The 24125-nt window shown below is 43.0% G+C and overlaps 1 protein-coding gene across 8 annotated transcripts in view; it reads right to left on the bottom strand.

Moving 5' to 3' along the window:
- Nucleotides 1-18723: 18723 nt before the first annotated feature.
- Nucleotides 18724-24125, bottom strand: part of lrp1bb (low density lipoprotein receptor-related protein 1Bb) — a 270260-nt gene continuing 264858 nt past the window's right edge. For all 8 annotated transcript variants that reach the window (XM_026144139.1, XM_026144138.1, XM_026144140.1 and 5 more), the window contains 5 exons: nt 23208-23284; nt 22596-22686; nt 22178-22328; nt 20547-20621; nt 18724-19871 (listed from right to left, as the gene is read on the bottom strand). In XM_026144139.1, coding sequence (XP_025999924.1) covers nt 19731-19871; nt 20547-20621; nt 22178-22328; nt 22596-22686; nt 23208-23284 — 535 coding nt within the window. In that variant the 3' untranslated portion in view covers nt 18724-19730. The remainder of the gene's footprint in view (nt 19872-20546; nt 20622-22177; nt 22329-22595; nt 22687-23207; nt 23285-24125) is intronic.

The following is a 24125-nucleotide window of genomic DNA, read 5'->3' as shown; positions in this document are numbered from 1 at the left end:
GTTTACACTCGTAATAACACAAACACTAAATCCTGCTTCTCTGGTGCTGTTGTGTAGCAGTGTGTACACCTGAGACTGTCACCTGTCTGTCTGTCCTGCACTCTCTCTCTGTTTCTTTCTCTCTGATTGTGGAATAAAAGTATGAACATGTGTTTATAAGTTACACTTGTGTCTGAATCCTGCAGCTTATCACACATTTGATTTCCATGTGTGACGACTGCAAGTGTCCAGAGTGAGGACAGACTGAGGAACCCACTGCTGCACATCATCTGTGAGGCTTTGCACCCCTGATGATCCACCAGGACAAACTCAGCAGTGTGTGAGGAAGAGGAGGAGGAAGAGCCAGCAGCAGCTGACAGATGGAGAGAATAGACAGACTGTTCCCTGTTTGTGAAGGACTGCTAGGAAAGTTTAACATAACTGTCTGTGCTGAATCAGTCTTATTAGGTAATGTTCAAATAATGTGATCATCCCAGTGTTTCCAGTGTGGGAGAAAGTACTCAGAGTACTCAGGGCCTTCAAGTTACACACCATGAAAGGCAGCAACAAGTTTAATGTTCAGAAACCTAAAGTCTGTATCAGCAGCAGAATGGAGCTAAAATAAATGTTGGTTTCAGTTCTATGAAGCTTTGAGTATTTTGGATCAGTAGCTGCTGTGTTTGTTGCATCATATTGCTGTAACTGTTTATATGCTTTATATATTCTGAGCTAAGTTGATCTATAGTGTTACATCATATTCTATAAGGATGTTATGTGTTTGTAGACTTTCTGCCCAGTTTGACCCATTTAGCAGACGTCAGCCTGTTTAAGGCTCTGATATCTATTCTGTGTGACTTACAGCAGTTATGACATGGTCTGATTTTCTCACCCAATAAAGGAATATTTCATATATCAGTCGACTCTTTGTTTATCAGACACAGTTATCACAGCTCCTACATTTGCTTTTTACACATGTATGTAAGCATTGAGCCAAATTTAGTAATGACAACATATTAAACAAACAATATTTGTCTCTTATAATACATCTGTATACACACTGTCACAGATACTTGTCTTTGAGTGAAGATCTAAGGTGACAGGAAATATAAATAACTGCGACTTGAATCTTTGACCCAGAGTTCAAGCTCACTGCTGTAATATATATATATATATTTATATAATATTGTCCATATTATATTTCCATTACCACAGTGAGATGACTTTAGTCTCATGAACAACATCAGCTAATTGTTATTTACTAGCTAATCTTAAATGACTGTTCAGCACAGAAATGAAGCCCAACAATCATGTTTACAGTCCTGTGGTCTCAGCCTCAGATACTCAGCTAATCAAAGTGATGTCAGCACAAAACATTGTGTCTCCTTCTTTCTGTCACACAAAGCTGTATCAAACGTTAGTATCATGGTTGCTAGGCAACCTGAGCAGCGCAACGAAGGCCAGAGCGTCCCGTTTCACAAGCCTCTCACTTCCGCACTTCTGTATCGGCTCGTACTGACGTGGCTCTGCAGCATCACACATTAGGATGTTTTATCTAATGATCTATGACCTCAGCGCATTCAAAATAACACTAAAAGCCTGTTAAGAGACATCAATTTATTTAGAACTCACCGGAAAGAAAATGCTGCGAGCAAACCAACAAAAAATCGGGGATGGCAGAGAAGTCGATATCCGCTCGTGTGAGCGCTGCAATCCAAGCCTGACGTCTTCGTTTAGTAATATCGGATACATGAGATCCCTCCCGTTGCCTCCAGGAGGGGAAACGATGAAAAGTGAGCCCATTGTCCAGTATTGCCTTCCCTGTCGTGTGATCTAACGTTGCAACCGACAACACAGCACGTACGAACCATAGCTGACGCTTCCGTGTGCTTTCTTTGGCCTACTGTCATGGCGGGAGGGGGCGTGGCCACCTTCCGTGACATCACAGCCATAGACTAGACCAGTGTTTCCCAGCCTTTTGGAGCCTCAGCACATATTTCACATTAGAAGAATTACACGGCAAACAAACATGTCACAAAAAGCATGTTGATCATTTTCCCCGCGCACCAGGTGCAGTGGAACTGGTTCGGTGTTTCCCCAGTATACCATTTCTGCTTTCTTCTGACCACTACTCCTGCTCGGGCCCACATCTGGGTCAGCGTTTTCTCCAGATCCCAGGTCAGATTGACTTATTTATAAAATATATATTTATCTATTGCTCTTTCGTGCTGCATTGTCTCACTCACAGCATGACTATATAGTTTCTTCTTCATCTTCTTCTGTTTTACTGGCAGTTAGCAATATATTTCATTGGAGCAAGAAGTCGTACTGCCCCTAGTGCAAGAGAATGTAATTGTTCTGTCCAATCTGTCCAACGAGTACCAATCAGGTGAAACCAGATAATCTTCCACAGCACACCTATTCACTTCTGCCACGGTACAGTGGTTGGGAAACCCTGAACCAGACTAAAACTCAACTCAATAACAAAAGAACGTAACATTACTCCAACATAAGAAGTCAAAAAATACCAAATAAGCTCAAAATGCTGCCTCACAGACCCAGCTCCCTGACAATAATATGTGATCATGCATTTGGTCATATTTGTGTGTGTTACACTTTTACACTAAACCTTTGACAGAGCAAAAACAGTTCTGTGGTTCACGTCACCACCAACATTTGTTTCTTGCTGTATGCTTTGCAGTCCTGCTGGTTCATTGCTGTTCTAACACACTGCAAGTAAAGTGAAACTGCGGCGTCTAGCAGAGTGAGAGATGATGTGACACTTTACGTGACGCATTTAGTCCTCGTTATGCATTTTAAAAGGCTGATCTCTGACATTATCCAACTGCAGAGTGTGAGCACAGCTGCAGCTGCTCTGCCTGCTGTGACTGGTGAAGCGGTGACTGGATATCCAGTCATTGTTTGGACATCTCCTGCTGCTATGGCTCGGTCTGTGGTGGACTGGATATGTCCAGCTGCAGAAGCTTACAGTTTGAACCTGTGAGACTCGTCTACCAGGTGTGTTACCTGCATGCATGATGCAAAGTCAGTGAGCGAGTGTCACTTCCATAGCAAACAGATATTTTAGAGCCATAATAAAACAAAGATAAAGCACAACCACAGCCAAAATCACTCGCAGCTGTGTGAAGTCATAATCAAAGACAGTCTTGGCAGCAGCCAAGATTATCCAAACCAGTGGTGGTCTGGTATAATGCATGATACTGCATCAGCTTTTCTCCACTGGCTATCAGATGAAAAGCAGATGTGACTGTGAGATAATGCTAAACATGTCTGGTAGACGAAAAGGTTCTCGCTGTCTTCTTCGGGTGTTTTTGATTTCCTCGGTTCTTTCTGCAGCCAGTTTATTAAAGGAAAACCACTTTTAAGCTTGTAGCAATGACAGCTACATCCAGGAGGCTACAAAATGAACAACCTGGAACAAAAGAGAATTCTAAACTCGCCGCGCTTTCAAATAAAAATGGTTATATTGGCATTGACAGATCCACAAAGATCAGAGGCAGAATACAGAGTTTCCCCTGTTCACTTAAGCCCACAACTCCAGAGACAGAGACGTGCACTGAGTGATATAAATCTGAGGAGCCAAGAGCAGGAATCACAATTATCTGGCATTTGTGCAGCCAGTTCACAAAGCTGAGGTGAACTTCCTCTCACAGTCACCTCGTATTCCTCGCACAGCAGAACAGGTCAGAGGCTCTGGCGCTCTCTGCCATGCTGTGAGGCTCAAATATCACAGTCCCCATGAAGAAAAGAAACTAGCATATCATTTCCTCAACATCTGCTACGACAGCAGGATTTTGCTTCCTGTAAGTTGGCAAGGCCTTGTGCGACTGACATGAAGTGGACTTAACCCAATAGGGTGATTATTGCTCCAGCCGCACAGAGCTAGGACTTGCCAGTTATTGCACAGAGAGGCAGGCTGCTGGTCATTATCACTCACATGCTTGAAATGCTCTCCTCCTTCAGGCCACCTTAGAAGAATCGTGATGAGGCCGCAGACAGCCAGACGGCGATAAAGGCAGCGAGCCCTGAGCTGCTTCTGGAATCTTAAAATGATCGTTTGTTTCCTGCTTGCATGAATACATTTGCAGAGAGGAGTACACTTTGTTTGTTGTATATATTCATCACACACAACGGTCCATGGAAGCGGTCAGTCTGTGACCAATAGGGTAGATGTGTCCACTCAATGCACGCTACCTCCCACCATGCATATCTGCCTGCATCAGAACAAATACCTCTGTTCCAGCCCCCCTCTTTCATTTCTCAGACTCTATTGCAGAGGTGGGGAACAATTGTTCTGCTACATAACCCACCTCCTCCTCCTCTAATTCAGCACATCTAAAAGGAGGTCTATAGAGAGAAATAAGCCCTTTTCAAAGGCATTGCTCTGGCTAATGGCTCCAGCGAAGGTCCTTTGTAAGTAACACATACATATTAACATTTCTGCCATTTAGATGGAGGCACACAGTGTGTATTAAGACGCCTCACAAAGTAATAATGTAATTATGATAAAACAGGAACAGAGAAGAGATGTGATCACATTATCTTTCATTTCTGACTTTTTGCTTCAGTCAATTCAGTTCAGTTTAATTTTTCTTATATGAATAAAGTGACAGCATGTTACAGAAACAGAAGTAGTGACGGGACACTTAGTAGCAGCTTTGTATTGAACAGTCATTTGAATCAGTGTTTTTGCTGGATGTCAGCCAGTGAAAAACAGCATTTTCAATGTAAAATTAAATGAATAAAAGCCAAACAGGGATACTTTTTTGTTCCAAAGATTTATTTTTGCACGTTAAAAAAAAGAGAACTGTGCATTTTAGCAGGTCTCACTTACTCACACTCAGGACATGTTGTCCTTATGTGGCTTAAGTAAGACTAACAGGCTCACTTACAGGCTAAATTAAATACTGAGCTCAGGGTTCAGAACGTTTTCTGCTTTAGGTTAAATATCAGAGGTGGGACCAAGTCATTGTTTTGCAAGTCTCAAGTAATGTCAGGCAAGTCAGAGTCGAGTCTCAAGTCACTGGTGTAAAAGTCCGAGTCAAGTCACAAGTCTGAAACTTTGAATTTCAAGTCCTTTCGAGTCTTTAAAAAAAAAAAAACAACGAAAAAATAATGTTGCAGTTATGCTAAATGTAAATGTTAGACCATGTAATTTTAAAATCTGTGTTTTTCTCAACACATGACAAAATAGTGAACTTAGAAAATATACACAAATTGTGAAATTGCACCTCTTTAAAATGCAGCTCAATTAAACCTAGCTCCAAGAATAATTTTCACCGACAGTTCTGAGATAAGCTGCATGTTATTCTTGGATGCGGTTGTAGGACCGGCTTTAAAATCGCATGACAAAAATATCATACACATTAAAAAAAACTGCATCACCAACGTAGCCTGGAAAACATTTGCTAGTTAGATGAAGTCAGCTATCTCATCTTAGCATATTTATATGCATATTTATAATCATACGGTTCTTGGAGTGAGTGCATACACTCATGAAGTTTAGTAACTTCAGGTCACTGCAACAAGCCCAGGTACAGTTTACCGCCGGATGGGTGCAGGACCTTGAAATGCACCGTGTAGAACGAAATACCATCGTACGTATCATAAGTTTACCAGTCTCACAAATTGTCGTCATAAATACACATTCGTTAACCGTTTATTAATAGGACCTTTGAGCTCAACGGTAATTAATTAGTAGTGGAAATAATTTCTGGTAGCATCACAGAAATGTAGCAGTGACAATAATATTGTATGCTGTAATCGTACTGGACAATTAGTGATACAAAAAACCTGTTTTATCCTGTGAATAAAAGTATATGTTTTTGTCAGTGTACCATAATAACAGAAGCGAAACACAATATTGTGTCAGGACAATTCACTATTTATGCACAATAAACAAAGGAGCATAGCGCGACCATTTCTGTTCAGCGCCAGACTTGCTTGTAACCTATATCACCAATTATGTTATGAAAATGACGCATTAACTACTAAAAAACACTGACCTTCGTGTAAATGCTTGGAGCAGACTAACCTGTGAGCTGGAGTGTTCTGGGACGTTATATTTGATCTTTGAATGGCTGCAATCCAGGCCACCCGTCGCGTCTTTGTTACTTCGGAAACATGGCTCAAACAATTTCTCTTAAACGTCGTAATCCGATAACAACCGATCTCTTTACCCGTCGGCTTCCCGTGGCTGTCATGCGACCGGCTATTGCAGTTAATAATACAACGGCTTCTTGTGTTTCTTTTTATCGCTGTGTGACTGATTTCAATTGAAAGCCTGCGTGCGCTAGTACCGCTTGCCACGAGTTCCCAGAATCCTTTGCGGTTCTACCCGTGAATGACGTCACATTTTCAATCTCTATATAATATGCATGTTAAATTTTGTATTTGGGGTAAAATATCAAGTCTTTTCAAGTAAACCGGTTCAAGTCCAATTCAAGTCCCAAGTCATTGGTGTAAAAGTCCAAGTCAAGTCACAAGTCTTAGAACATTTTTTCAAGTCAAGTCTAAAGTCATAAAATTAATGACTCGAGTCTGACTCGAGTCCAAGTCATGTGACTCGAGTCCACACCTCTGTTAAATATAACAGCTCAGTGCTGCATTACACTGGAGATCCAGGCTGTACCCTGCCTCTGGTACCTGGGATAGGCTCCGCCCCTGACAAGTATAAGTGATGGTTTTGGTGCATCTCTGTTCTCTTTCTTTCATCGTCCACCTGTCGTCACTGCTCGGAGCTCCACCCAGCTGTTACACAGCATTCCTCTGCAACCATGTAATTATTAACGTTTCCATTTTTGTATCATGATTAGAGCAGAAGGATACAAAGTTAATAGAGTTTCCATCAGGGTTTTTTTTATATGTTACCAAAGTAATTTTCTTCACTTTATGAATGAAGTGCTATAAGTTCACTTTACCTTTTGTCACTTTTCTTCTGTTCTCCAAAAATTGTAAAAGTTTTTAGAAGTGTTTTAAAGCCAATACAGGTGTCACAGTGTCAGGATTAAGGATTAAAATGTGCAGCACACGATCCGCATGTGGCCCTTTGTGCCACACGCTGCTATAATCAAGGACCGGGAGCAGGAGTGTTACATAGTCAGAAAAGCTACGAAGGAAAGAGTGGACCCTCCCACAGATTTATTTGCCAGGCTTATTGAAACTGCTGCTTTCACCAAGGGGATTACAATACAGCCTCATTTCCTCCGTCTTAATCCGGTCATTAGTCGGGTTTTGTGAGGATGCAGAACATTCCTCCACTTCGAGATGTCTTTAGTGTGTGTAAATCCGACAGTTTGTTGACCAACAACAACAAAAAAAATCCATTCTTTTGTAAACAGCCTGTAGAAAAACGTGGGAATATTTGGGAGCTACTGAACGCACCAGAGATCTTTGGATGGCAAAGCAGCCGAGCAAACTCACCTGCTGAGGAGACCCGTCATCTTATGTCTTTGCTGTGACTCCAAACCTACATGTCATCCACAGCCTCCAGCACCAAGATGAACGCTCTTATTATTTACTCTCATTTTCATATTGATCACGTTCATATCAGTGCTGTATTATCTAATCTTGAGCTGAACATGCAGTCGTGCTCCCTTGTGAATCTTTTCTTCTGTAAGTTAGTGTCAGCGGTTCAAACTGAAAGCAGCTGCTGTTAAAAGGTTAGATGGAAGTTTTCAGCTGTTTCCAGCAGCTCACTCGTCCTTGTTTTGTTACCTTACAGTTTCAGTCTCTCTCTTGCTTGCAGCACGTGGAGCAATAAGCAGCTTTTGGTGGTGCAGGCTGTAGCATGAGTATGCAGGACTTGTTGTTTATAATGTGAATACGACTCCTGCTGTTATTGATTCTGTCCGAGAGATGAGCCCTCTGGGTTTTTCTGATGTTTATGCAGGAGAATGGTGACGCTTGCTAAGTGGAAAAGAGACAAAAAATCAATAGGCAAGGTGAAGGGAGGGGAGTGCCAGGCATCTCTTGGTTTAGGGCTTTCTTTCTTTCAAATTCCTGTTTTTCTCCTGTTTTGATGCACTTCGAGGGCTGAGTGAGAGGCCCAGCAGCGTCGCTCATTGAGTTGGAGCTTTTCATCAGCCGAAGCCTTGCATATGCGAGATCATTGGGTGAATGCTCTCCTCGTCTTTATGACACCCCAGTGTAATAAGCCAGATTACACGCTGAAAGTCTTTTTACAGCGTATGGCTGGAGTTATTATTCACATCCAAATGTTATGCATTAATTTCCAGTTACAGTCCACCTTACGGCTTTTACTGCACATTTATTAATTTAGTAATCACCATTATTTGAATATTTCAGGAGGTGCTTGATATAAATACAATACAAGGACAATTCATGCACAGCTGAAAATGGGAGGATTCAACACGAAGGGTGAAATGCTTTTTATATGAGATGTATCATCTGCTCCATGTGGTCTGTAGTCATATTGCAGCATCAGGATTAGTTCAACTATTGCATGAATTTCTGATAAATAATGTAATGATTTCACTTCTGGTACATTTAAAATAAGCAGTTCCCAAAATGCCAGGTTATCTGTTATCACAGCCTGTAAAATGAACACAACAAGTAAGTAAGTAAGTAAGTAAGTAAGTAAAATTTATTTATATAGCGCTTTTCACAGATAAAAATCACAAAGTGCTTTACAACACAGAAAATGGGAATATAAAACAATATAACAGTAAATAAAACAATGTAAAACAATAAAACTATAAAAACAGCATAAGAAGAAATTAATCAAATGCTTTTCTAAATAACAACAACAGCAAACACTAATCGTGTGATCAGATGCAGACAAATCAAATATAATCTATAAAGTCTTATTGTCATGACAGGAGGTGCATGCTTTAACCTTCTGAGTTAGCCCTAACATCACTGTAATCTCACGTGCTCATAAACTCATTAGATTATCAGGTACACCTGTTCAACTACTCTTAATGCAAATATCTAATCATCCAGTCACATGGCAGTAACCCAACACGTGTAGGCATGTAGACACAGTGAAGACCGCCTCCTGAGCTCGAAGCCAAACATCAGAATGAGGAAGAAACAGAATTTAAGTGACACTGACAGTGGCATGGTTGTTGATGCCTGAGTATTTCAGAAACTGCTGGGAGTTTCCCACACAGCCATCTCTGTGGTTTACAGAGAATAGTCCAAAAAAGAGAAATATCCAGTGAGCAGCAGTTGTCTGATGGATGGATGACGGATCCATTCTGCCTTGTCTCAGTGGTTCTGGCTGCTGCTGGTGGTGTGATGGTGTCAGGGTGTTCTTGGCACACCTTGGGTCCTAATACCATTGACCATTGTCTAAGCACCACACCCTACCTGAGTATTGTTGCTGACTGTCTCCATCCCTTTATGATGGGATGTGTACCATCTTCTGTGAATGATCTACACCACTGTAGTTCCTCCACAGTCACCAAAAAACCTGCAGCAACTGTGTGATGATGTCATGTTGCTGCACGCCAAAATGTTTCAGCAGCTTCGATCTGAGCCATGAAGAATTAAGGCAGTTCTGAAGGTAATAGCAAGCTGTTCCTAATAAAGTGCCCAACAGGTGCACAGTTTCATGAATTCATGGGTGTAGTCGTACATCGCTCTCCCGTCTCTGACCTCGTATTTAATAGGTTTCATATCCATGAGTAAAACATGACTAGCTGATCATGTTCATGTAGGATACCTTACATATACTTCTTCTACTACTACATTAGCAGCAGTGTACATGATGCTGGATTAGATGGAGAGGTCAGGAACTGAAGAGGACAGAATATAATCTGTGCAATCCAGACCATGAAACGAATGAGGAGGAGAATCCAGTGATGGAGATGATGGCTGTGCTGAGTCTGCAGTCACGTTCAAGTCAGCGAGGCTTTCAGCTCAAACTGTCATCAGGATGACTGCAGAGCATCCTGGATCGATGACATTAAATCCTGCTTTGAACTCTTTCCGTCAGACCACAGTGGTAAACTGGACCAGCTTGGAGGGAAACAGACCCCAGTATAACAGTCTGGTACGGGAACTGCTCTGCCTTGCAGAGGGGTGTTAAAACTACCCTGCATAGCCTGCACATAGCTTGTACACCACTACAGCCTGTACATACTTAGTATAGTTATAGCATATTCATAACATACCTTCATACCGTGTACATTGTAACATACCCATAATAGACCCATATTTTGTACCCTCATACCTATAACAGATCCATTTCTGTAATATATCTGCATCATGGCTAAAGCACTTCTGGATGGATGCAAACTGCATTTCGTTGCCTTGTACTTGTACATGTGCAGTGACAAGTTGAATTCTGTTCTCTTCTATTCTAAAAAATGTTTGAAGGAAGTTAACCCAGAAAGACTTCGAAGCATACATTTGATCTTGAGCAGTCGAGAGATCCAGAAATGAATTTACCAGCACTTTATGGGATGGAGAGTGTAGTTGGAAAGTTTTCCAGGCCATCGTCTCAGGTGATTAACTTTGAGAGCCGTGATACAAGCCCAGGCTGACATCAACAAGACAAACTGGCAGCAATCAGAGAAGTTTGGGACGAGTGTGTAAGATAAGATAAGATAACCTTTATTAGTCCCACACGTGGGAAATTTGTTTTGTCACAGCAGGAAGTGGACAGTGCAAAAGTTATGAGGCAAAAATTAGAATACAATAAGAATAAATACAGTACACAGCTGTACAGAATAGAATAAAATAAAATACTATATACAGTAGAATAAAATAAAATAAATATACAATAAGATAAAAATAGAATACAAATACTATATACAACTGAGTAAAAATACAACGATGACAGAAAGGATTATTGCACTTAGTATTATTGCATATGTATGGATGTGTGTGCTTGATCAGTTAAAGTCTTTATTATGGAGTCTGACAGCAGTGGGGAGGAAAGACCTGCGAAATCTCTCCGTCCCACACCGTGGGTGCCGCAGTCTCCCACTGAAGGAGCTGCTCAGTGCTGTCACAGTCTGCTGCATGGGGTGGGAGATGTTGTCCATCAGGGATGACAGCTTAGCCGCCGTTCTCCTGTCACTCACCACCTCCACTGGGTCCAGAGGGCATCCTAGAACAGAGCTGGCCCTTCGGATCAGCCTGTTCAGTCTCTTCCTGTCCCCAGCAGAGATGCTGCCGCCCCAGCAGACCACGCCATAAAAGATAGCAGAAGCCACAACAGAGTCATAGAAGGTCTTCAGGAGTGGGCCCTCCACTCCAAACGACCTGAGTCTCCGCAGCAGGTACAGCCTGCTCTGCCCTTTCCTGTAGAGGGCGTCTGAGTTATGAGTCCAGTCCAGTCTATTGTTCAGATGAACACCAAGGTACCTGTAGCTGTCCACAGCCTCAATGTCCATACCTTGGATGTTCAGTGGTTGCAGTGGAGAATGCTTGTGCCTGCGGAAGTCTACCACCAGTTCCTTGGTTTTACTGCCGTTGATTTGGAGGTAGTTCAGCTGGCACCAGTCCACAAAGTCTTGGGTCAGTCCTCTGTACTCCTTGTCGTCCCCATCAGTGATGAGGCCGACTATTGCAGAGTCATCAGAGAACTTCTGCAGGAAGCACTGGGTGGAGTTGTGGGAGAAGTCTGCAGTGTAGATGGTGAAGAGGAACGGAGCCAGAACCGTTCCCTGTGGGGCCCCCGTACTGCAGACGACCCTGTCCGACACACAGCCCTGAGTCCTCACATACTGTGGTCGGTCGGTGAGGTAGTCCAGGATCCAGGTAGTGAGGTGATGGTCCACTCCAGAGTTCACCAGCTTGTCCTTTAGAACCGAGGGAAGAATGGTGTTGAAGGCACTGGAGAAATCAAAGAACATGATTCTCACAGTGCTTCCAGCGGTCTCCAGGTGAGCGAGGGAACGATGTAGGAGGTGAATGACGGCATCATCCGCTCCAATGCCAGGCTGGTAGGCAAACTGAAGTGGGTCCAGTGATGAGCTTATTAGGCGCCGAAGCTGAGCCAGGACCAACCGCTCCAGGGTCTTCATCAGGTGGGATGTCAGAGCCACCGGCCTGTAGTTGTTGAGGTCCTTGGGGCGTGAAGTCTTTGGCACTGGTACAACACAGGAGGTTTTCCAGAGCTGTGGGACTCTTCCCAACCTCAGGCTCAGGTTGAAGAGGTGCTCCATCACCCCACACAGTTGGTCCGCGCAGGACCTGACGACCCTCGAGCTGATGCCATCTGGGCCCGCTGCCTTCTTGCCATTAATCCTCCTCAGTTCCCTCCTAACCTGGGTGGTTGAGAGAGACAGGCTGGAGCCTTGTGTTGAGTGTGTATTGGATGCTGTTGTTGGGGGTGGGGGGGAGTGAGCAGGGTGAATAGAGGAGGTGTGAAGTGTCTGAGGTGGAACAGCAGCAGTGGGGGTGGGTGAGTCTGCAGCCGATGTTGCAGACTGCCTCATGGCTGAGTCAAATCTGTTGAAGAAATGATTCAGTTCATTTGCCCATCTCACATCCCAGCGCCAGCTACTCGTCCGTATCCAAACGCCATGGTGAATGAGTGCCTGGTGGCTTTAGGGGACAAACAGTATATGTCAAGCAAGCAGCCTTCTTCTTGTCCTTTAGCGGGCGACCAGCGGCGGTGGTCGGCCGCGCAACCAGTACGCTGCTGTAGGTGCCGCAGGTTCTCTTGCTTGACCAACGATTATCTTCCATGCTTTTCGATCTATGGCAATGGTTCTTGCCTGCTCAAGGTCAAGTTGAAGGGCCTTCAAATCATCCTCGATGGAACTGATGGCCAGTAGTCCATTTCCCACCAGCGCCCTGGGTCCCCAGCGCTGGCGCATCAGCTGCCCCGGATGCGGTAGCATTGGTTGATAAAGCTGATCGTTGGGATTCCATTGCTTTCAAGCCAAGTTTCCCCGATTTATCGGTTCTGGCGACCACCCTCCTCCTTTTAAAGCCGGGCTTGGGACCGTCCTTGGCGGAGTTAAGCAAGCAGCCTGGTGGCGCTGTCACTTGGTGTTCGCTCGCTCTGTGGTAGAGTATCACTTCCTGTTCCTGCTCAAACAGTGGTGTTTCTGAGTAGCTTATTTGCTTAGCGATTTAATTAACAACTTTTAAATACATTCTTCTTTCATAGTATAATCTTCACGTGCTTCCTCCGAAGCACACTTTCTGTGTACTCACTACCTAATTTATAGCCAAAGTATTCACTCACTGTCTCTGTACTGTCTCGCTAGCCTAGCTTAGCTCGTAGCCGACTCATTAGCACCATGGCTACTTCACCTGTCCCTCCTGCACTTTCTTGCTCATTGTGTCAGATGTTTAGTTACTCCTCGGCCTCCTTTAGCAGTAATGATATCTGTAACAAATGTAGCATATTTGCAGCGCTGGAGGCCAGGATTACTGAATTGGAGACTCGGCTTCGCACCCTTCATTCACCCGCAGCTAGCCAGGCCCCTGTAGCTGGTGCAGCCGAAAATAGCGTAGGCCCCGCTAGCTGTTCCCCGGCAGGTCCCAAGCAGCTGGGGAATCAGGGCGGCTGGGTCACGGTGAGGAGGAAGCATAGTCCTAAACAGAAGCCCCAGGTACACCACCAACCCGTTCATGTGTCTAACCGTTTTTCCCCACTCGGCGACACACCCGCCGGGGGTCAAACTCTGGTAATTGGCGATTCTGTTCTCAGACATGTGAAGCTAGAGACACCGGCAACCATAGTCAATTGTCTTCCAGGGGCCAGAGCAGGCGACATTGAAGGAAATTTAAAACTGCTGGCTAAGGGTAAACGTAAATTCAGTAAAATCATAATTCACGTCGGCAGTAATGACACCCGGTTACGCCAATCGGAGGTCACTAAAATCAATATTGAATCGGTGTGCAACTTTGCCAAAACAATGTCGGACTCTGTAGTTTTCTCTGGTCCCCTCCCCAATCAGACCAGGAGTGACATGTTTAGCCGCATGTTCTCCTTAAATTGCTGGCTGTCTGAGTGGTGTCCCAGAAACGATGTGGGCTTCATAGATAATTGGCAAACCTTCTGGAGGAAACCTGGTCTTGTTAGGAGAGACGGCATCCATCCCACTTTGGATGGAGCAGCTCTCATTTCTAGAAATATGGACAACTTTATTAAACCCCCCAAAATATGACTATCCAGAGTTGGGACCAGGAAGCAGAGTTGCAGTCTTACACGCTTCTCTGCAGCTTCTCTCCTCCTGCTACCCCCCCAAAAACCCATCTCCATAGAGACTGTGTCAGCTTCCAAAAAGACAAAAAACAAACTAAAAACCAGCAACAAACAACTTAAACATAAACAATTACGAAGAAAGAACAATACAGTATCCACATCTGAACCAAAGAGTAAAACAGTGAAATGTGCATTATTAAATATTAGGTCTCTCTCCTCCAAGTCTCTGTTAGTACATGACTTAATAATTGATCAACAAATTGATTTACTCTGCCTTACAGAAACCTGGTTGCAGCAGGATGATTATGTTAGTTTAAATGAATCAACACCCCCGAGCCATTCTAACTACCAGAAATCTCGAAGCACAGGCCGAGGGGGAGGTGTGGCAGCAATTTTTCACACCAGCCTATTAATTAATGAAAGACCAAGACAGACTTTTAATTCATTTGAAAGCCTGATGCTTAGCCTCGTCCACCCCAGCTGTAAACTCAGAAACCAGTCTTACTTGTTATCATCTATCGTCCACCTGGGCCTTACACAGAGTTTCTGTCTGATTTCTCAGACTTTATATCTAATTTAGTTCTGAGCTCAGATAAAATAATTATTGTGGGTGATTTTCACATCCATGTAGATGCTAAAAATGACAGCCTCAACTTGGCATTTAATCTGTTATTAGACTCAATTGGTTTCTCTCAAAATGTAAAAGAACCCACCCACCACTTTAATCACACTCTAGATCTTGTTTTAACATATGGCATAGAAACTGAACATTTAACAGTGTTTCCTGAAAACCCTCTCCTGTCTGATCATTTCCTGATAACATTTACTTTTACAATAATTGATTACACAGCGGTGAAGAGTAGACTTTATCAAAGTAGATGTCTTTCTGAAAGCACTGTAACTAAGTTTAAGAATATAATCCACCCACTGTTATCATCTCCAATGCCCTGTACCAACACAGAGCAGAGCAGCTATCTGAACGCTACCCCAACAGAGGTCGATTATCTTGTTAATAATTTCACCTCCTCACTACGTACGACTCTGGATACTGTAGCTCCTGTGAAAACTAAGGCCTCAAATCAGAAGTACCTGACTCCGTGGTATAATTCTGAAACACGTAGCCTAAAGCAGATGACTCGTAAGCTGGAGAGGAAATGGCGTGTCACAAATCTAGAGGATCATCATTTAGCCTGGAGAAATAGTTTGCTGCTTTATAAGAAAGCCCTCCGCAAAGCCAGAACATCTTACTATTCATCACTGATTGAAGAAAATAAGAACAACCCTAGGTTTCTCTTCAGCACTGTAGCCAGGCTGACAAAAAGTCAGAGCTCTTTTGAGCCAACCATCCCTTTAACGTTAACTAGTAATGACTTCATGAACTTCTTCACAAATAAAATTTTTATCATTAGAGAAAAAATGACCAATAATCATCCCACAGATGTAATATTATCTACAGCTACTCTTAGTACCATTGATATTAAGTTAGACTCTTTTTCTCCAATTGATCTTTCTGAGTTAACTTCAATAATTACTTCCTCCAAACCATCAACGTGTCTTTTAGACCCCATTCCTACAAAACTGCTCAAAGAAGTCCTGCCATTAATTAATTCTTCGATCTTAAATATGATCAACCTATCTCTAATGATCGGCTATGTACCACAGGCCTTCAAGCTGGCTGTAGTTAAACCTTTACTCAAAAAGCCATCTCTAGACCCAGCAGTCTTAGCTAATTATAGGCCAATCTCCAACCTTCCTTTCATATCAAAAATCCTTGAAAGAGTAGTTGTCAAACAGCTAACAGATCATCTGCAGAGGAATGGTTTATTTGAAGAGTTTCAGTCAGGTTTCAGAGCTCAGCACAGCACAGAAACAGCTTTAGTGAAGGTTACAAATGATCTTCTTATGGCCTCTGACAGTGGACTCATCTCTGTGCTTGTCCTGCTAGACCTCAGTGCAGCGTTCGATACTGTTGATCATAATATCCTATTAGAGCGATTAGAACATGCTGTAGGTATTACAAGTACTGCGCTGCAGTGGTTTGTATCATATCTATCTAATAGACTCCAATTCGTGCATGTAAATGGAGAGTCCTCTTCACACACTGAGGTTAATTATGGAGTTCCACAGGGTTCAGTGCTAGGACCAATTCTGTTTACATTATACATGCTTCCCTTAGGCAGTATCATTAGAAGACATAGCATACATTTTCACTGCTATGCAGATGACACCCAGCTCTATTAGAAATATCCTGTCTCAGAGTGACGCTGAAAAACTAGTTCATGCATTTATTACTTCCAGGCTGGACTACTGTAATTCATTATTATCAGGAAGTCCTAAAAACTCCCTGAAAAGCCTTCAGCTAATCCAAAATGCTGCAGCAAGAGTCCTGACAGGGACTAGAAAGAGAGAGCATATTTCTCCTGTTTTGGCTTCCCTTCATTGGCTTCCTGTTAAATCCAGAATTGAATTCAAAATCCTGCTCCTCACATACAAGGTCTTAAATAATCAGGCCCCATCTTATCTTAATGACCTTGTAGTACCATATCACCCTATTAGAGCGCTCCGCTCTCGCTCTGCAGGCCTACTTGTTGTTCCTAGAGTATTTAAAAGTAGAATGGGAGGCAGAGCCTTCAGTTTTCAGGCCCCTCTTCTGTGGAACCAGCTTCCAGTTTGGATTCGGGAGACAGACACTATCTCTACTTTCAAGATTAGGCTTAAAACTTTCCTTTTTTCTAAAGCATATAGTTAGGGCTGGACCAGGTGACCCTGAATCCTCCCTTTGTTATGCTGCAATAGATGTAGGCTGCCGGGGGATTCCCATGATGCATTGAGTTTTGCCTTTCCAGTCACCTTTCTCACTCACTATGTATTAATAGACCTCTCTGCATTGAATCATATCTGTTATTAACCTCTGTCTCTCTTCCACAGCATGTCTTTATCCTGTCTTCCTTCTCTCACCCCAACCGGTCGCAGCAGATGGCCGCCCCTCCCTGAGCCTGGTTCTGCCGGAGGTTTCTTCCTGTTAAAAGGGAGTTTTTCCTTCCCACTGTCGCCAAAGTGCTTGCTCATAGGGGGTCATATGATTGTTGGGTTTTTCTCTGTATCTATGAAGCGCCTTGAGGCGACTTTTGTTGTGATTTGGCGCTATATAAATAAAATTGAATTGAATTGAATATAGTTAAAGATATGGGCAACATGCGACACCAGGACTAGTTGTCCCTGGAACATACAGGTGTATATTGGGACACCTGAAAATAACCAAGTGGAATATGTCTCAGAGGTCTCAAGGGACATAAGATGATAATTTCTTCCTCTCCTGTGGTTCTGGTGAGGAGCTGTGTCAGAAGGAAGTGCGACTAATTTCCTCCATAAAAACATATTCTGTCATCTTTGACTGGAAACACAACTTTGTGTGTTTATGTTTGAAATGGTTTCAAAGCAAATGTTCATGGTAGTAGTTTGTGATACACAGGACACACAGTGTGTTTCATTGGGTTATTTCTTACAGTCAAAATAGAAATGATGCTTCTTTTTAACTCAAATTCAGTGCTTAGAAGATCAGATTAGTGAGACAGGCGGCCCATAAATAACAAACAGAAGTTTAAAGAACTGTAATGTTCACAGGAGTCAATGATAATACTGATAATGTATGTTTGATGAGTCATTTTTGATTAGAAACAAAATTAGAAACAAAATGAACCCTTAAACAGTTTCGTTTAACAACACGAGGGTTCATTGAGAAGTTTCATTTATGTCGAACAGATTAAAACTTGCTCCGTGAGAACAACGCTCCTGGGCTACAGGCTTATTGGTGCTTTAATCAAAGACCCGTATACAGTCACGTGGCGTCGTTCGTGCTCGACCTTGGGAACGACCTCGACCTTCTAAATGCCGCAGTCATAAAAGCTGAACATTTGAAATACGTTCTTCATCATTGCAGCTCTATTGATAAATGTTCTATAGCACAGAAAAAGGCCAGTCACAGCCACATTACTCTATTTCCACGCCGCGGTGCCGAGTGTGTTTGAGAGACTGTGTGTTGCACGCTCTCAGCAAAGCATGGAAACCTCTGTTCTCACAGCGGATGTCTCAGCGAAACAAAGCACACGGGCCAATTAGGGAAGCTGGAAACCGCGGCATCTATTTGTGCCGTCATGAAAACGCGGTGAGCTGGGCGTGCTGGCAGATCCCGCCGATGGCACAGCAGATGGAGAAAGGGCAGGAGTGCCGCTGCCTCCTCTGGTTGCTATGGTGAGAATGGAGGTGAAATGCGTGGAGACAGAGCCGCTGTAAGTAAAGTGAAAGGAGACTGAATTATCCTTCAGCAGGTGGCATCGACACCGCGTCCCCACATCCAGGTAATGAATAGCGCCGGCCTTCCTGTACTCACAGGCAGGGCAATAATCTCCCATCAGCCTCCTTCCTCTGCGCAGCAGGTAAAAGACCTCACGCTGCTGATTGACTTGTCGGGTCAGCAGTCATGTGTAACAACTGACAGTTTGATCATTGGTTGAACAATAGAAGTGCACACGTACTATCATCGACATCATATAACAATCATTTTGGAGGATCAAGAGAAAGACACGAAGTGGAAATAAGCCCCCTTTATTCAATATCGATTTACATTTTATATAAAAATTACTTACATTTAATACATTTCTTCAAAATACAAGCAGCCAAACAACATACAAATCAAATACAAAATTATAAAATTTCTTATATTTATCATCTTCCTTTTCTGAAGTAACAGACGTGTTTTATAATAACTCTTAGTAACTGTTTTTGTAGCTGTGGTAAATCTTTCTTCTCTCCATCTTTAATCCATTTGTTGATATATGAGACCTAGAAAAATATGATATTCTGTCTTTTCAGCGTACAGTACGGGATCCGGGAATCTGATCGGAAAACATTCAGGGTGGGCTTCGATATCTCTCAGATACGTTTGTACGTCATATTACTGCTGAAACAGGCGACTGAAGATTGGAATCCGTGGAAATGAGAAAGACGGGAGATAATGTCTGAGAAACGACTGTGTTGATGTTATTGTGTCCAGTGGGACTGCCGGAGCAGAGCTGTCAGGTGCAGCGATGCAAATAAAAGGAATCAAGCTTGTCGTTTGTGAAGCTCTCCGGTCCATATGTCACATGAAATAACAAAAACAGAAAAACCCACGCTACTCTTCTCTACTATACATACTTTTTTTTCCAGATAAAATGAGCCGGCCCTTCCCCTCATCATCTCCACAAAGCCAAACTGTTTCCCTCTAGAACTACAAACAGGTATGGGTACAAATTCTAGCACTGCATTTAAGGTTTCAACTGTGCACAAGTGTGGCTTCAGGTGTTAATAAAGTTTTTGCAAATCAGCAGCTTTACTTCAGTGTCATACAGTATACTGACAGCGCTGTGTAACGGATCTCTGACAAACAGAAAGCAAACCCTAAGTGGAAAATTAAAGTCTTCAGCACAGCGACAAGGACATTATGCTGATGCTAAACCAGTAAAACCTAAGAGCCTCATAGGAAATAGAAAAATCTTGTTTCCTCCTTCATATTATACACGGTGGTAAAAAAAGAAGTACAAAGTGTAAAGTTAGGCTATGCGGCGGTTTCATGAATTGTCCCCTCGAGTTTCTTTGGGAGTAGCTCTCTCCTCTCATCGATACTGATGACTGGCTTCCGGCAGTTTTGCCCGTCGATGTAGATCTTTGCATACACTGGATTGGAGTAGTTCATGGGCTAAACAGGCAGGGGAAGAGATGCCAAGTACAAATGTTAATTTATGATATTTTACAACAGTAGGAGTCTCGAGGTTGCATTTTAATAGATGTTGTGGAATCAAGAAAGTCTTCGTGTCAGATTCACCTCATACAAACTATCACTTACATCGGCTTTAATGAAACCTGGGCTAATTTAAATTCATGTACAACTTCCTCTGTCTTGTTGGCTGAGTTCTGATCCAATTTGAATCCATTTCGATGGATCTGCGCTCTGTTAGCAGATTGTTTAACCGATGTTCCATCACAGGAGGTTTGCTGGAAACAGATGGCGGCTGCATCTCAACCAAAAAAGTTTGCAAACTTTCCACAGTCCCACAGATATTAGCAAAATGAGCAACAGAACTGAACTTGGTGCCAATTGTCGTGCGAAACATTTGTTAATAAAAAGTTGATTATTGGAACTTTAAGGAAAGTTTGGTGGTTTTTGGACAGGATGTCACAAAATGATAAAGGGAGCAAGTATATACCAGATGTCAACATTAGCATGATTTTAATTTTACACAGTTTTTAAAATAGCAGAGTGTAGCTCAAATATAACCACACAAAACACACAAAGCTTCCTCACAGTGAAATTATGTAAAAATGGATATTTTTTCTTCTTCTTCAGAGTAAAAATAAAATGTGTAACACTCACCTGTCCAGGGATTACCTCCTTGGGCACAGAATTCATGCCCAAGGTGTGAGGGTCGCTGGATTTTACACACCAGCCCTGCAACAAAACAAGCACCGTGCCATATAAATACAGATGAACTCTCACAGTCCAAATACGGGTTTTAAAACTGCGCTGGAAAAACAAACTAGCAAGTACCACGAGAGCTGGACGTATGGAGGCTGGTTTAGAGTCACACCAGCATGTCTCGGTTAAAAACACAGACTGGACTCACAATAGCAGATGTCAAAGTTGGCAGCTTAAGAAGCAACAGCATTAGGCTTGAACTTGCAGCAGGTGAGCTACATAACTGCATCTGTGAAGGTGTTAGGATTCATTTGATATGCTGGGAGTTCGTGTGGGGTGGAGAGAATAAATCACCACACAGACAGACGTCCTCCAGGTTCGTGGCATCTGTATATTTTTGTGCCCAGGCCAGAGAGATTGTAAAATCTCTGCAAAGCCTCATGTAATTCCACCGGATGCATCTCAATTCTAGATATCACATCCCAGCAGCTGCCGGGCCAGATGCAGAGAACACAGCACTGAGTTATTTTCCAATCTGAAAGACACATTTGAGCTGTTGTCCTTGCTCTACCCTTCAATTAAAGACGACATAGCTGCAGCATCAAGGCTAATAATTAGTGTGATAAGGACTGGCATCAATCAAGGTCTAAACAGATTTTCTCATGGCTTTTAAAACTCTGCAGTATTAACAATGATGTGGTAGTAAGGGATGTACACATATGGCAAATTAAAACAACATTATGCAGATATTTTACAATAAAATAGCCAAGAAACAGTCACTAGTTTGTTACACAAACTGTTTCTGTCTGTCTGTTCTCGCTCTTTGCAACTTCACTTCAAAGTGCACAATGCTTCACGACACACTAATAACTCCTAGTTTTCAGCTGGCTATAAAAAAACTGGCTCAGTGTTGTCACTGCAGACATCGAGGTAGAGCTCAGAGGACCTTGAAGTTGTTGATGAAGAGTCGCTGAGTAGGAGGCTGGACAGTAAGACCAGTTTCATATCAGAAGACTCCTGGTCGACCTTCTTACAGCTGGGCCACATGTGTTTCATAGACAATCTATGTAACTGTATATAAAAATAATATAGTGATGACCATTAAGATTTCTCCTCTAAGTATCCTGATAAAAAGGAGCCAGCATCTGCTGTACTGTCAATTCAACTTATAGGAGATCAAATGGTACAAATTTGTTAAGGTTGTAAAAACTTTATTTAGTTGGAAAACACGTGCAGTAAGTTTTATATGTGCAAAAATGATTAAGCTTTCAGTATTTAATGCAGCAGAGACCTGCAGACGCTGCCCAACAAGAGTTACATTGAATCAAATATGAGATGAAAACTGAAAATGAATCACTTTAATGAGTTTGTAGCTAAATGTAATTACACTGACGTTTGTATGTGAGAACATACGAACAGATTCAGCTGCATGTTTAAGCCCCACTCAAAGTTCCTCAGTAACTTTTACTCCACACGTTTGACTTGGCAACAATCTGGTTTCAGCTCGAAGTCAAACACTGAATTCCATCCTATTAAAACAGGAATGACGTGTTGTTGAGCACACGTGACACACACACACACACACCCACCTTATGAGGGTCAAGTGTGAAGTTTGGGCGCAGCAGGCTGCCTGCATCAGCGTGGTTGTCGTGGTCCACTTCATACATGTTGTATGACGGGTTCCCAATTTCCACGTTTATCCCTCCGTTGGTCATGGGCTGCCTCTGCACACGTTTGCCCCTGAGCCGTGCAGAGCACATCATCATTAACGCGACACACAACATGCTGTTAGTGTGCTGCTGCACGATGCTACTTGGAGCATATCACTTTGTTAGATAGCCATGAACGATGGATTATTACCACAGGCTCAGCGTTCAGATCTACTGAAAGCAAACTTTTCACTCATAAAGCAAAAGCATCCATTCATCTTCAAAGCTCTGCGATGCTGGAGCTCTCATGTTACTGCTTAGAAGCTTCTTTTTCTTACATATTTCTTTATCGACGTACCTTTGCCTCCGGCGGCAGATATAAACACCTGCTACGACCATCACAATCAGGATGACCAGCAGGACCAGAGGCACAATGATAGCGATGCTTCCTGGGGAACAGAGAGAGGACGTGATGAGCGACCAGCAAAGGGGGTGAGATGAGTTCACGCAGTGACCGCGGCGTGAACAGAGCCACTTTAAATAACAGCGTTTTCACTTCACAGGGCTTCGCTGTTTGCACATTTCACTCCATTCACATACGTCCAGCACAGACAGGCTGCACATTTAGAAATGTAAGACATTTTACACTGACGTGCACGACTTCAGAAGATATATTTTTTAAATCTTAAATTGAAGTTGACGACAGAGGAGTCATATTACTGAACCCTGACGGGCTGGCGACTACAGCCCCTCTAATTCAAACAAGGAAACCCCGCTGAGCAGAGCCCTTTGTGCTCAAATGATGCAAAGCGCAGAGGTTGGTAGGAGTTCGGTAGTTCGATGCCAATCTGTTGATGTTCAGATGTACGAGTTATCGTTCCACTGAAATGCAATAAGGTCAGTGAACCAGTGACACATGCAGGAATTTACACAGGACATGTTAAGGCTTCTTGACATTCCCAGTCCTCACCTCCGCTCATGTTGTCTGATCTGCTGCTTTTAGGGGCGGGTCTCTCACACTGTGTTCCTGCCCAATTGGCTGAACATCTGAAGGAGGTCAAAAGAGAATATAAATAAACTATCATTAGCATACTGTGGCTGCAGAGAGGCTGCAGAGAAAACAACTTTGCAAAATGATCTACGACATGATGTGACTGTGGCTTACACATACGGCACACGGCTTTGATTCAACACAAACAAAACACCACCTGGAGAGAGAGCACTAAGCACATACATGTTGTGTCCGTAAAGAGCTTAATGTGAACTGACGTGTTGAATATTCAGTGTATTAACAAAAAACAGGAAAGATCAAAGGATGACAACAAGTCGTCATCTCATGTGTGTTCCAATGGGATCCGATGGGCGTGATGCATGACCCTTGTTAGAGGAGGTGACGTCCAATTTAGCTGACGCTAAAGCATGTAAAGCATGAGTGATCTGGTGGGGGCGGCAGGGTGATGATAGGATGAAACTATCCTGAATAACATGCACTTGCAGAATCAGAACATCGGGCTTTGACAACAACTTTATTAGGACATCGGGCGTAACCTGGGTCTTCATTTTCCCGCCTTTGAGAAGCAAAAACCAGGATGGAACTGAGTCCCTTCAACAAAGAAACCCGGCTAAGCTGTAAAAGTTAAAGGCCTTAAATATGAACACCGATTAAAGATGACACGTTCTGCCGAGTAAATTATGTGCAATGACCGGTCAGGACGTATTTAGCCATCATGCACAGGCTGCAAATGCACTGATGCCCACATCACACACACAGTGTTATGCTGTAATCTTCCCGTGGTTCATGTGTGCATGAGATGGGTGGCAGTAAGAGGCAACAAACGCTATGCAGCAGCCGGTGATGTAATAAGTGCCCCTATATACAACGTAGTGG

The sequence above is a fragment of the Astatotilapia calliptera genome, chromosome 16 (assembly GCF_900246225.1).
Source record: "Astatotilapia calliptera chromosome 16, fAstCal1.2, whole genome shotgun sequence".
Lineage (NCBI taxonomy): Eukaryota > Metazoa > Chordata > Actinopteri > Cichliformes > Cichlidae > Astatotilapia > Astatotilapia calliptera.
This window is presented reverse-complemented; position numbering and strand designations above follow the sequence as displayed.